The following is a 14,261-nucleotide window of genomic DNA, read 5'->3' on the forward strand; positions in this document are numbered from 1 at the left end:
GTATGTATGCACAGAAATCCAAACTAACGAAAACTAAGTTGATAAAAAATAAAGAAATTCAACTTACAATTCTCTCTTGGCTGTTCTACTACAAAAGAAACAGCATTATTTATATGTTTTGATTCATCAATTCTTTACGACCCTTATGACCCAATTGTATTTCTCAGGCTTACACTCAACAGTTCATACCGAGCTGCAAAGAGTTAAAACTTTGAATTTACTGATTGAGTAACAGAGCACTTATTACAATTTTGCAAGTCAAAATGAAATGTGGATCAACACAATTTTCTGAATATTATGTCATTAAAAAGGTTTAATAAATGTGTACATTGCAATACTATGCTAACAATATTTACTTATACATGAAGTTTTAAAACATGGACATTTAGGCTTATTAATGTCATGGTTGCCAACTGTAAAGGTAATAGGATCATCTTCATCTGAAATGAAACCTTGCCTTTTACATGACAACTCCAGCCTTGTAGTAGGTGTTGTCATGTAGAAATGGGGCTCTGTAAACAGCAGTTTTCTTATGATTTTCTAACACCTTCACAATGACTAAGGGTAGCAAAAGAGATACAATAATTACACAGGCAACGACAAAGATTAGCCATGCAGGTAATGCAGATATTGGATGCAACATATTGCTTTCTATATCATAAACACAATTTAGGTTGCTCTTCAGTCTGTATAGGACTTCACACCTCTGTGTGTTCATGTCTATGTCTGTGACTTTGAAAACCTCATAGGGAGGAATCAGCACCTGGCTGTGTAGCTGTAATGCTGAGTAGTGTGTTATGTCAGCACCAAAACATGTGTATACTTCAAAACATGAAGCATTCTTTGTAAATTTCCATCCGTCAGTACCCAATATGAAGGTGCTGAAGCGAATCAGTTTGTTAGAGATGTTCAGATTCAAAAGTGTCTCGGTTCGGTAATTTGTCCAGAGACATGTCACCTGGCTGTGCTTCAGAATTTGAATGGCTTTGCTCAAGGAAAAATAAAGGGAATCTGGCCCTAATGTTTTTTTTTGTTTTCCAGGTATTACTTTAGTATCAAGGTATGACTTAAAAGGTTGCATCATAGCTTTTGTGTATATGTAAATGGCTGTTGAAAGATGTTTTTCCATATACTTGTGTGCTGGCTCTCTAGGTTTTTGCTCTGTGTTGCTCCAGGTTGTAGTGAAGTTTCTGCTGGTGTTCCATTTCTGCATTATGGCTTCATTAGTCACAACCGTAGCTTTGGTCTGGCAGTCGTCATACATGTCTTCGTTCAGGTCATAGGTAACATCCTGCTAAAATGAGGAAAAACATGTTGTTCAGTAGTCATCCAATAGATGGAGACATACACTAAATGACACCTTAAACCTTGTTTGCGCAGTCCTTCATAAGACAATAAGACAATTGCAGAATTCAAAAGGAGGAAAGTATTTTGTTTTGTCAAGGATGTTTTGCTTTTTTTTATCAGAGTAACACTTCACAATTTGTATTTATTCTTCAGCTCCTGTAAATGTCAAATATGTAGTTGTGTAAATAATTCATTTTAAATACCTCTCCAACAATATCCTGCCAGCTGAGTGTCAGATATATAACGACAAACATCAGCAGTCCCACCAAAAGAACAATAAAAGAAATGACGCATGCAGTTTGTCTTTGACATTCTTGGTTGTCCGACGAAAGCATGTTGCATCTGAAAAAGAGAAAATCTCTAATGTAAATAGGAACAACTCAGATCAGAATGACTGAGCAAAAATGTGCAGTACTCCTTAAGTACTGGAACTGAGCATTGTACTGTAGCATATATCATTCATCCAAATGTATCATACTGTATTATTAAGGTTCAATATACTCCCTTTCAATTCATCATAATCTAAAGTGTAATTGAAATGTGTGACTGCATATTATCGTTATTAGCTATGAGTTCTCACTGCAATCTTTCTCTCTTTAATTAAAGTTTTCAAAATGTTAGATTTTTAAAAATAACTCACCATATCCTGAGCAGCACTACAGTGCAGTTAAATCAGGTCATCAGTCTTTTTCAGATTAAAAAGTGTCCTTTATTTTAGTCTACGACATAAAGGACCTTTGTTTGTTTGAACATGCAGCCACCTAACAGGTTTTACGAGTGTTGGTACATACGGAACCTCCCTCTGTGGGGCAAGGGTTTTATTTGTAGACTTGACAAATACACATTTACACGTAACTTAAGAATACAATACCAACGAGCAAAATGGCTGTAGTAAAATTAAAAAGGTTGAATCAGTTTCTTTTTACTAAATAAAAAGAAACTGATTGTCAAATAGCATCAAAAGTGTAAACATACATTTGTAGTCAAACGTGTAGATCCTGTTAGGGGGAACTACTTTGCCGGCAAACAGCAATGAATGCCTCCACCCCCTTTCTAAAGAGTATCATGCAGCTGTGGTAAGCACTTGGTAGGAGAAAAGTAAGTCAAAAACTTACCCAAAGGTGTTATATTGTTGTTGTGGGAATATAAAGGTTTTATTGATGGGCTACAAGGACTTATCATATCGGTCCTGGTTGTGATTTATTGTATGTCAGGTATGTTTGTACATTTAGTTGCAAATGAATCAAACAAACTGAATCAACGTGCTTGCAAATAAAAAGACAACACGGTTAAGTGAGAAGTAGACTCAGTTGTGTTTATGACCTACTTCCTGATTTGTGCATTGTTAAATGTAAATGAAAATGGCTCTGCTGCAGTGTTTATGGATGAAAAGAATACTGTTAATATGGTACTGATTTAATTTGAACAGATATGAAAAGTATATTTGATCATGTTTAATTACTTTGTATTCTACTATCCGTATTACATTTCATCCTTTCACTCGTATTTTATTATTTTCATCTTTTTTTCACTATTAATATCCCTAGTGAACGCTCATCGTATTTTCCAGTAACTTGACATTCTTTCACGTTTTGATGTTCATTCAATGTTCAATTCCCTTTTTGTTAAGCAATCAGTGCTCCATTTCATTGAATAACAAAGTCTTATACATATTCATGATAGTGAAGAGTTCGAGAATGCTTGTTTTATTTGATTATAAGGTCTGGTTTACAGGAAATAAGAGGTTGTTTTTGTCATTTAGATATGAAGTTTGGCGGTCGACCAGTGTGTAAGCTGAAGTCCCAGAAAATCTTGGCAACCCTGTGTTTGTTTATGGCGTTGGCGCTTCTATTATTCTATGACCCATTTCTACTCATCTGGGAGCCTGAGAATCCTGCTGAGGTGGGTTGCCAGTTCTTTATTTTTACATGCAGCAATACATGCACATTTTAACTGCCTCTTGTGTCAGCAGATGTACACATTATATTCTGAAGCCTTCTGCAAGTGTTGCTTGGGTTCACTGTGGCTTTTTCTTATCTGTCCCTGCAGAAAAGTGTGGCTTTGCCTCTGGATATGGCTACGGATTCCATTGATGACATGTATGATGGTTGCCGGTCGCAAACAGCCTCAGTGATCGACCTGTTTGGCGTGTTTGAGTGGCACTACAACAGAAAGTTCAGCATTGCCTGGGCTCTAGTTGAAAGCAGTGCAAAGAAACCAGTGCACGCACAGCTGAAAGAAGACCATGCTATAGTACTTTACATGTACACAAAGCTGACATATATACAACACATCTTCAACCAAGCAGTGAAAACAGGGAAACACAAGTACTGCACATCTACATTTAGGTTCCACTATTTTTACTTCTTCCTCACAGATGCAATTCAAGTTCTGCGTACAAACCAGACATTGTGCAGAACCACGTATTACAGGACATGGGAACGTTTTGACCACAATGTCATCAACACTAACATGCGCTTTGGTGCTTTTACCTGGGTAGCTTCAAGCAAGCAGTCATTTGACTTTAAAGGCAATGTTTCTTGTTTTGAGATCTACTCATGCTTCGGTGCTGATATAACACATTACTCTGCTACAAACCAAAAGGGACAGGTGCTAATTCCTCCCTATGAGGTCTTCAAAATCACTGATGTGCTGACAAACGACCCATGGTGCAGTGTGGTCTACAAGCTACAGAGCACCAAGGCACCAAGAAGGGATTTGAATTGTAAATTGAATCAAAAGGAAATAAAAAGTTATTTACGATACTTGTACACATGGAGTGCATGGACGATGTTAGCATACATATTGCTGTTAATAATAATCTCTTTAGTCCTTGTACAACGCAGGGAGATGTGTTTTGTCGCTGCAGTGCTGGGGGCTCTTCTGGTACTGATAGTTATTCTGGTGATATGTAGAGTTGCTCTTTGATAAAAGACGGCAGATGGTGTGTATCTGGGGTACTTTATCATGTGTTGTTGCTTATTGAGAGAATTTATCATTTATGTTTGAAAGTAATAAGGAAATAAAAATGTTATACTAGTGAAACAAAAAATATATAATAAATAAAAAATGCTTAAAACGCTCAAATCTTTTCTGTTAGTTATTGACATCAACATTAATAATTTCCTTGAAAACAATTTATAGTAAGAATACATAAAGTCCATACCAAAAAGGTTTTTGAACACTCTTTACTTAAGTTGAACTAAAATACTCCTTGGCTGTTTAGCTTTTCTTTTTTCTTGGGCTTATAGGTATACCAGTGTGATTGCCAGATGTGCAGACCCATCTTATCCATTCCATTTTTAGAGGAAGTAAGTTTACTCTGTAGTCCTCATGAAGGTCCCGCTCCTGATTGTAATGGACAACAGCAGGCAAAAGAAAAGCAGGAGCTCCAAAGTCACCAAAGCTATACCATATGAGAACTGAACTGTGGTAAGTCAAACCATTTCTCTCATTGATATCCTGTTTCAGATGGTTGATCGAGATTCCAAACACATTAAGGATACAAATGCAAGGCCCTTTCAATGCAACCAAAGTTTTACACCATACATTTTACATAAAGATATTGACACTTCATGGCCAGGTCAGAAAAAGCAGGCATTCTTAAATGACTACTGAATAGTTTAGTAAGTGCCAACAATTTTGTTTACTGAAAGAGTTTTGTGTGCAGGTTTCTAATCTGGTGGAAAATGGCACTGAGTGCAGTTTGGGCAGAATTTCTAATGACATATGGAATCTTCATAGGCCTTGTACAGGTCATAGTATTATAATATAACCTGACAGCTTGCTTAAATGGAATTGGTCTGTAGGATAACTTATCGTCAAGTAAGATTTTATTTTCTATGCTTTTCAGAGCTCTGCAGTACCTGGGTTAAAAGGTTTATAAACTAAAAAGCACAGGAAATGCTCTTTCAAATTTAAATTGTGCTTTTCTGAAATAAGCTGTCTCACACATTCACAAAAGAGATGTTAAAAAAATATGCTAAATTATGGAATTGGCTGCACCATAATAGGGATTTAACTTTATTTTCAAAATGTATTTGGATATGACTGAAATAAAAACATGATGTCATAAATAGTCTCTTGACATTCACATCGTAAATGCCATTCTTTTTTTCATTGGTATAATGTAACCTTAAAGATAGCAGAAAAGAAGCAGTCCAACTTTAATCAGTCATGCCTGTCTCAGTCCGTATATCATGTGCACCTCATTTAAAAAATAAACTGTGTTATGTGTTGTTTAACTTTGGTGCTGCAAACCATAAACGGGTGGCAAACCTGCTTTCTGTTTTGGGAAGGAAGAGGCGATAGAATATATTTAATGAGGCTAATGTTACATGTTTCTTGTGACAGCGTTTGCATTTTTAAGGAAGTCAATTTGTGGTTCTCTGAATTACAAGACTCTTGTTTACTGATAGAAAAACATAAATAAAATAAAAAGGAAATGACCTATGTCTCCATTTGGCTTTATACAAGATAAAAAAAAATCTCTAGGTTTTGGTGCAGGATGGCAAGGATGGCAGTTGGAATGGCAGTGCTCATCCTTTATGGAGTCTCTACAGGAATTGCGATGGTAGTGTATATGCTGAATGATGGCTTGCTTAATTGTACTGTAACTGCTGCGCAATGACTTACTGTATGTAGGACTTTTCAACAACATAAAGTGTTCTTGTGTTTTTTGTTTCTTTATAGAACTGTGCTAAACCAAGCGTAAATGGTTTCCTTCCATTGGATGATGCTCCAAACTCTGTTGATGACATGTACAATGGCTGCAAAGACAAAATGAAGTCCAAGGTGCAAACTGAATACTTGGCGAATAAGAAAAAACGGAGACAGCAGATTCAAACAGGCCTGGCTTGAAGGGGAGAACTACGACAACAAGAAACGGAGCAATAAAAAGGGAAGGCAATCTACCAAAGCACTGGGGAAAGAACAGGCTGTGGCTATTTATGTGTATACCCTCGACAACCCCAAGATATATCCTGATTTTAATGAAGCAGTTCGAACCCAGAAACATGAGTACAAGACCAGGTTCAGGTATCACACCCTTAATTTTTTCCTGACTGACGCCCTGCAAACTCTCAACACTCGCAAACGGGAAGAAGAAAGGAATATCACAGTCTACCGCAGAGTCAACAGCTACTTCCGCCAAGATATTCTAAACAAAGAGATTCGCTTTGGCTCCTTCACCTCCAGCTCAATGGATAGGTACGCCAGTGACATAACATTTGGAGACAAGTCCTGTTTTGAGATTATCACATGCTTGGGAGCAGATATCTCTTTGTTCTCTAAACTGGGCGAGTCAGAGGGAGAAGTGCTGATCCCTCCTTATGAGGTCTTTAAAGTCACAAACACTGAGAGGAGATCTGACCAGAAGACTCTACCTTGTGAGGTGGTTTATTATCTAGAAAGCACAGGAAAAGCTATTTCAAATTTAAATTGTGCTCTTCTGAAATAAGCTGTCTCACACATTCACAAAAGAGACGTTAAAAAAAGATGCTAAATTATGCAATTGGCTGCACCATAATAGGGATTTAGCTTTATTTTCAAAAAAGAAGGATCTTCCTTGTGAAGTGGTCTACAAACTCAAGACACGCAAACCTCTTTCCAATTCGAATTGTGCTTTTTTAGGATGCTAACATGTAAAATGCGATTTTTAAGATGCACCGTGTTAAGTATTACACATTTTGTCATTCAAGCAGGAGAAAACATTATTAATATTTTGGTAACTGGACAATATGAAATTGCCTGTGGTGTAGCCACTTTCAAAGATTGCACCAGCTCTTACAATGGTCTGCATGTTTCGTGTTGTTCTGAGTTTATATCTTTATTGTTTATTGCGCTTTGGATACGTTTCATCTCAATTAAATGTATGGTAACATGTAGATTCAATAGTGAATGGCTTTTAAGGGTTTTTCAGAACCTGATGAAGCTTATATGAAACATATTTCCATTTTTTCTAAGTGAAAATATTAAATAAATATCAAAAGTTGGTTATTGTTAAATACATGGTTTTGAGCCGCATTGCCCATGTTACAGTACATGCATTTATATTGGATGCACGAGTAGTCCCAGAATGTTATTGCATTGTGTCCATAAAGAAATGATTAAACAGCCTTGTATTTCAAAAAAAGCGTGTGTCCAGTTTTTTTTGTTTCAGTTTGATATGTTTTCTAAGATAAATCAGCATCCTCTCGCTGTCGAGCAGCCACAATCCAAAAGAGGAAAACAAGTTTTTAGTTGATTAAAAAGGAAAGTTGCTTATCCCTTTTAGTAACTTCCTTCTGCTCTTGGCAATCAAGCTTTAGCAGTAGCTAATATGTTTTTGGGGCTGTGTTCTGCCTGTTTGGAAGACCACAGATATGCAAGGCAAAAGAAAGACATTCTGGTTGAAAAACAAAAGAACCTCTCACTTCACAGGGCCTTATCCAATTCTAAATTCACATATGTTTTTCAAGAAGCATGTATTGAAAGTGTAGAGCTTCAAAACTGTGACAGCACAGACATTCATAGGAGGGGCCGCCTGGGAAATAATTCACACTGTTCTGTTTTACACACACTATCATAATCTCGCATATAAACCACTATACATTCAGGATTATCTAACAGAAAGAATCACTTTACATACAACTATATGTGTAGGCTGCACTGCGTCTGAAAGCTCCACCTCTTGTGTCCTAACTATTATTCTCCTTTTAAGATCATGTTAAAATTCCTTCCTTGTTGTCGGACACTGCTTTGCTGTCTAATCTTAATCTAATCTTGTGTGACTTCCCAACTGCTTTGTGTGCTTTAGACTCTCATGCATTGAATGATAAAAATATCACAGCCTTTTGCGGTTAACCAAGAAAATATAGATTGTTTAGTTAATTTGAAAGAAAGGCTAATCATAAAAATGAGTCTTGAGATATTCGGATATTTCCCGTAGTACTTTTTCCCTATCCAAATGCATTAAATTCAAGGATATAATTTTAATAAAATGCATGCGTCACAATTATTCAATGTTTATAGTGTATTAAATATAGGTTTTTCCTCTATTTATGTTGATCATCATCAAAAATACACACAATGAGTTTTGCGAGTTTGTTGATCATAAAGTGTCAAAGAGATATGGTGAGTTACATTCAATGTAAAAATAAATGTTGTTTGTTCACAAGAGAACTGTACAAGCCATCTTTACTGTTCAATAAAGAAGTCCTCATTTCTGTTGTAGTTTTCTCATTGACTACCTACCAGCATCTGTAGCTTTGCATACTGGGCCGTTACCGTTTATCTGTACCTTGTCAGACATGTAAACTAAGAGAACATAAACTAATCTTCCTTCTATGAGTCACTATGAAAATTCTAGGTAAGTAAGTTAAACTTTGGACCTGTGGAAGAATAGTCAATGCTCACGCTTGTGCTAATGGTGATCTTAATACAGACAAACATAACATTTGACATATAAAACAAAAATAAACAGCTTGTTGTATTTTATTTCAGACTTAAACTAAAACAAGTTATAGAATGACTAATCTCTTACAAATAAAATAAATGGTTTCTGAATTTAATTCAAGATCAGTAAATACATAACATGTTAGAGGAGCCATCATTATATGTCTGAAAGCTTTTTTTTTTCACTTTCTATTAATTCAAATATCATTTCCATGACTTATGCAATTAATAAATTAATTAATTAGTGCAAGAAAAAAAGTTGATAAAAAGACAAAACTTTTCTTAAAAAAGTACAAATAAACCAAAAGGTTAATTAAAATGCTTGAAAACATCGGAGTAGTCCTTCCACATACAAGAGGAGTAAATGTGCAAATTGAGCATGTGTGTGTGAATATTTGTGACCAGTCCCTCATGAAGGCAAGGTATATAAAGTTGACCATGAGCCCTGACCACATGCTGAGGACCGGTTGTCTGAAACCTTTTACCTGAGGGCTTCCCCTAGTGCACAACACCTTCCCATTCTTCAGGCTGGTGAGTTGAACTTTTAAATCATATTTTGATCATCATTTTTTCTGAAATACTTTTTTGCATTTGCCATGCAATTGTCCTCACATATCTGTGTCATAAGTACACGTGGTGATGCAGCTCTTTGTTCCTGACTTGCTTTGAGTATGTGCGTTGATTCATCAGACTTCCTGACTGCAGTGATGAAGGGCAACATGTGGATCTTTGCTACACTGAGTCTACTCCTGTGCTGGATGATGCCTTTTGACTCCATGGCGGTGAGTTGAGCGTTTGGTGTGGACATTTGCGTATACTGTATGTAGAAGTGTTTGTAGTTGAAGATATTTACTCAATTATTTAAAGACGTTGGCAAGAACACCACATCCTAACAAAAACAAATCCTAAATGTTGACTTAATTTAAAGATCAAGTGCATATATGTATAAAACATTTCACCAGTGAAACTACAATAGTTTGTTCTTCGGACGCCTGGGAAAAACATGATCTGTGATTTATTCTTTTATTAACTGTGCATCTGTTTTGAACAATCCTTTCTATGCGATATAACATGTTGGGGCACTAATGATCATTTACAGAACCTGCATTATGCTAATTGCTGAGCATTTGAGCTCACTCAAATGTGTGATGGTGGGTGAAGCACCATGAAGCAGATTTCAAACCTGCTCAAATTCCTAACTTAGGGGACAACTTTTACCATTTAGATAAGGTTCTAATATAGACACTGTTATACAGAACAGTTTTAACAGTGCTGGTGAAATGATGTTTGTTTTCTTTTAGGTCCCACTCGATGCCAAAAAGAGGATCCCATTGAGCATGGGTGAAAATTCGGTTGATGACATGTATTTTGGCTGCAAAAAAGAAATGGAGAATTTAGTGAAGGATACATTATTTCCAAAAGAAAAGTATGTGATCCAATCTGAAAAAGACTGGAGTATTACAAGGTCTCTTGTAAAAAAGAAATTTGATTGGAGAAAGGATAAGGATCTTACCATGGGTCACATAACTGCAATCTGTATTTACACAGCTGAAAATGTGTACAAGCGATTTAATACTGCAGTCCGGACAGAAAGGAGTATCTATCGCTCCATGTTCCAGTACCACTCTCTACATTACCTGCTGACTTCTGCCATACAGATCTTAAATAGTAATTACCACTGTCACTCTACTTTCAGACGAACCAAGGATATTTATACTGGCAAAGTCAACCAAAAAATTCGGTTTGGCTCTTTTACCTCAACATCTTACAAACCAAATTTGACGCACTTCGGTAAAAAGACCTGCTTCAAAATTAAGACCTGTCTAGGCGCTTTTTTGAAAAGTTATTCATTCTTTAATGAACAAGAGGCAGAGGTTCTCATCCCTCCGTATGAAACGTTCATAATTACCAATATACTTAATGAGAAACAGGTTAAAATGAAAGGTCTGGAAGATTGTGATGTAGTCTTTGTCTTAGAGAGTCTAGGAGTTGAGAGCAACCTTAACTGCATGAAGTTCAAATTTCACTATAAGAGTTAGTTTGTTTGTGATCATTGTGGGCTTATGAATGCTAAATTAATTCCAGACATTAAACTGCTCAATGAAGAACTGTTTCTTTTTGTTTTCATTTTCACAATGTAACTATAACAGTACAACTATCGGTCTGTGTTTTGTTATGTCTCGTCAAATCTGTTAGTTATGTTTATTTATTATGTCTGTCATTTCATGTTTAATCAACTATTTATGTCATACCAAGTGAGGTGTTCATGTATTCACGTCATGTCATGTCATGTCTAGTCAAGCCCCTGTGTTTCATGTTGTGTCTCGTTTTCCATTTCCTGTTTTATTTTGTACTTACCTTGTTTCTCATTGCAGGCCCTGTTACTTTCTGTCTTTGTGTGTTTTCCCGCCATTGTCAGCATCTGCCCTGCCCCTGATTGTTGTCACCTGTTGCCCTGTGTTTTTGCCTCCCCGCCCCAGCTGTGGCTTGTGTTGTGATTAGTGTCTTTGTATTTAGTCCTGCTTTCCCTTGTGTTCTCTTTCAGTTCATTATCGTCTTTCATGTGTTCAAGTCAAGTGTTTTTCATGTCCTGGATTTTTCCCAACTTTGTATTTTTGTAAAACAGCTTTGGAATAAAGCTTGCCTTTTGTTTGTACCCATACCTGCCTCCCTTTTTGCTGCACTTGGGCCCTATTTCCCCAAACCCTGACAGAACGAACTGACCAAAGATGGACCCAGCAGCTGAGCTACATGAGGTGAAATACAAGTTAATTTGCCTAAAGAATTTGTCTCGATATGCCTCAAGTAAAGAGGAGAGTCAGTGTTTCTTGTCCATGGCGCGCCAAGAAGTGACATCAAGGACCTGGTTAAGGGGCTCATTTGAGGATTGGGAAAAAGACTTTATAGGTGATTATGAGAACATACCTGATTCCCGGCTTGCTAGCTCCAGGCATGCTAGCCTTCGGGCCATTCCCAACGAAGCTCCTCTTGTGGACCCCTTTTTGGGATCCCGCCTGGCCTTTGGTGGCCCGCGGAGCATTCAACAGGCTCAAAAGGGACGCAAAGCCAGGCTTGCAGTTAAGCCTCCACTAGCCAAGGCCCCTGCAGCCAAGTCTCTTGCAGCCAAGTCTCTTGCAGCCAAGCCCCCTGCAGTCAAGCCCCCTGCAGTCAAGCCCCCTGCAGCCAAGCCCCCTGCAGCCAAGCCCCCTGCAGCCACGCCCCCTGCAGCCACGCTCCCGGCTGCAGTTCCGGCCCTAGCAGCCATGTTTCCAGGCCAAGCCCTGGCTGCTATGCTCCCCAGCTGAAAGTCCGGCCCACTCCAGCTACTCCTGTTCTGTCGGCGGCCCGGCCGACTCCAGCCCCGCCTGCCTTGTCGGCGGCCCGGCCGACTCCAGCCCAGCCTGTCCTGTCGGTGGCCCGGCCGACTCCAGCCCCGCTTGTCCTGTCGGCGGCCCGGCCGACTCCAGCCTCGCCTTTCCTGTCTACTCCAGCCCCTGCTGTCCTGTCGGCGGACCGGCCGACTCCAGCCCCTGCTGTCCTGTCGGCGAACCAGCCGACTCCACCTCCTGCTGTGCTGTCAGTGGCCCGGCCGACACCGGCCTTGCCTTTCCTGTCGGCGGCCCGGCCGACTCCAGCCCCTGCTGTCCTGCTGGCGGCCCGGCCGACTCCAGCCCCTGCTGTCCTGCTGGCGGCCCGGCCGACTCCAGCCCCTGCTGTCCTGTCGGCGGCCCGGCCGACTCCAGCCCCTGCTGTCCTGTCGGCGGCCCGGCCGACTCCGGTTTGGCCTGTCCTGCCGACTCCGGCCTCTCCGGCCATGCCGACACCAGCCTCGCCTTTCCTCTAGACTGCGGCCTCACCTGTCCAGTCGACTCCGGCCTCGACTCCAGCCTTGCCTGTCCAGTTGACTCCAGCCTCGACTCCAGCCTCAACTCCGGTCTCGACTCCGGCCTTGCCTGTCCAGTCGACTCCAGCCTCACCTGTCTAGTCGACCCCAGCCTTGACTCCAGCCTCGTCTGTCCAGTCGACTGCAGCCTTGCCTGTCCAGTCGACTCCATTCTCGCCTGTCCAGTCGGGGGTCCCACCGACACCTATACAAAAGGGGGTCTCGCCAACACCTGCTCCTGCTCCGTTGGGGGTCCTGCCGTCACCTGTTCCGATGGGGGTCTTGCCAACTCCTGCACCTGCTCCGTTGGGGGTCCTGCCGTCAACTGTTCCAATGGGGGTCCCACCAACTCCTGCTCTTGTTCCGATGGGGGTCCCGCAAACATCTGCTCCTGTTCCGATGGGGGTCCCGCCAACTCCTCACCCCGTCAAGTCGGTGGTCCCTCCGACACCTGTTCAGTTGGTGGTCCCACCAATCCATGTCCCTGTCCAGTCGGGGGCCCCGCCGACTCAAGCTCATGTCCCGTCGGTGGTGCTGCTGGCCCCTGCACCTGCCTCTTCGGGGGTCCTGCCGATGCCAGTACCACCCGGGTTCGCGCCAAAGCCATGTCCTGCCTCTTCGGGGGTCCCGCTGATGCCAGTACCAACTGGGGTCCCGCCGACAACAGCCCCTGCCGCCTCCTGCTCCAGGTGCTCCTTACTTTCCTCCAGAGGCATCTCTCCGTCCTACAGCCCGTCGTCCAGAGGCGTCTCGCCGTCCTACAGCCCGTCGTCCAGAGGCGTCTCGCCGTCCTACAGCCCGTCGTCCAGAGGCGTCTCGCCGTCCTCCAGCCCGTCATACAGCCCGTCGTCCTCCAGCCCGTCCTACAGCCTGTCCTCCAGAGGCATCTTGCCGCCTTCCAGGCTGTCCCCCGGAGCTCTCTCGTCATCCTCCAGGCCGTCCTCCGGAACTGTCTCGCCGCCCTCCGGAGCTATTCCGCTGTCTTCCAGGCCGTCCTCCGGAGCTGTCTCGCCACCTTCCAGGCCGTCCTCCGGAACTGTCTCGCCGCCCTCCGGAGCTATTCCACTGTCCTCCAGGTCGTCCTCCAGAGTTCCCTCGCCATGGTCTATGCCCTTGTCTCCTCCCCTGTCTCCGCCCATGTCTCCGGCCTCCGGAGTTCCCTTGCCGTGGCCTCCACCTGTTGCCCTCGTGTTTCTGCCTCCCCGCCCCAGCTGTGGCTTGTGTTGTGATTAGTGTCTTTGTATTTAGTCCTGCTTTCCCTTGTGTTCTGTCAGTTCGTTATCGTCTTTCATGTGTTCAAGTCAAGTGTTTTTCATGTCCTGGATTTTTCCTAACTTTGTATTTTTGTAAAACAGCTTTGGAATAAAGCTTGCCTTTTGTTTGTACCCATACCTGCCTCCCTTTTTGCTGCACTTGGGCCCTATTTCCCCAAACCCTGACATGTTTTTGTGCATTTGCATGTTTGTGCCTGCACATCTTGTTGCTTCTGATAAGTGCAGGCCTTGTTTAACAGAAATATGACACGGAATGGGCAGCTGGAGAAGTACTTAAATGAACACACCAGATAATCCCTGAAATCATCTCTGTTAACAATTGC

At 41.3% G+C, this 14,261-nt stretch overlaps 4 protein-coding genes across 6 annotated transcripts; 3 read left to right on the top strand and 1 right to left on the bottom strand.

Annotated features, from left to right (window-relative positions):
- Positions 1–295: 295 nt before the first annotated feature.
- On the bottom strand, positions 296–2,259 carry LOC134864849 (T-cell ecto-ADP-ribosyltransferase 2-like). 2 transcript variants are annotated; one of them, XM_063884146.1, is made up of 3 exons: positions 1,988–2,259; positions 1,551–1,689; positions 296–1,291 (listed from the first exon to the last, which is right to left on the bottom strand). In XM_063884146.1, exons 2-3 carry the CDS (start codon positions 1,680–1,682, stop codon positions 461–463), a joined length of 963 nt encoding a protein of 320 aa, XP_063740216.1. In that variant the 5' UTR covers positions 1,683–1,689; positions 1,988–2,259; the 3' UTR covers positions 296–460. The 2 variants fall into 2 exon arrangements, with proteins under 2 accessions (XP_063740216.1, XP_063740215.1); XM_063884145.1 differs by having other exon boundaries at positions 296–1,294; positions 1,988–2,239.
- On the top strand, positions 2,161–4,428 carry LOC134864848 (ecto-ADP-ribosyltransferase 4-like). Of its 2 annotated transcripts, none has more exons than XM_063884143.1 (3): positions 2,161–2,561; positions 3,110–3,249; positions 3,397–4,428. In XM_063884143.1, exons 1-3 carry the CDS (start codon positions 2,555–2,557, stop codon positions 4,273–4,275), a joined length of 1,026 nt encoding a protein of 341 aa, XP_063740213.1. In that variant the 5' UTR covers positions 2,161–2,554; the 3' UTR covers positions 4,276–4,428. The 2 variants fall into 2 exon arrangements, with proteins under 2 accessions (XP_063740213.1, XP_063740214.1); XM_063884144.1 differs by having other exon boundaries at positions 2,163–2,445.
- A 133-nt stretch (positions 4,429–4,561) lies between these two features.
- LOC134864850 (GPI-linked NAD(P)(+)--arginine ADP-ribosyltransferase 1-like) lies at positions 4,562–7,458 on the top strand. The gene is given in 4 exon segments (XM_063884147.1): positions 4,562–4,779; positions 5,842–5,920; positions 6,040–6,168; positions 6,170–7,458. Coding segments are annotated over 4 exon segments (861 nt in total). The 5' UTR covers positions 4,562–4,762; the 3' UTR covers positions 6,806–7,458.
- Positions 7,459–9,257: 1,799 nt separating this feature from the next.
- On the top strand, positions 9,258–11,752 carry LOC134864851 (T-cell ecto-ADP-ribosyltransferase 1-like). The gene is made up of 3 exons (XM_063884148.1): positions 9,258–9,312; positions 9,472–9,563; positions 10,083–11,752. The coding sequence occupies exons 2-3, from the start codon at positions 9,489–9,491 to the stop codon at positions 10,818–10,820; spliced, it is 813 nt and encodes a 270-aa protein (XP_063740218.1). The 5' UTR covers positions 9,258–9,312; positions 9,472–9,488; the 3' UTR covers positions 10,821–11,752.
- Positions 11,753–14,261: the final 2,509 nt, after the last annotated feature.

This window comes from Eleginops maclovinus, chromosome 5 (genome assembly GCF_036324505.1).
Source record: "Eleginops maclovinus isolate JMC-PN-2008 ecotype Puerto Natales chromosome 5, JC_Emac_rtc_rv5, whole genome shotgun sequence".
NCBI classification, from domain to species: Eukaryota; Metazoa; Chordata; class Actinopteri; order Perciformes; family Eleginopidae; genus Eleginops; species Eleginops maclovinus.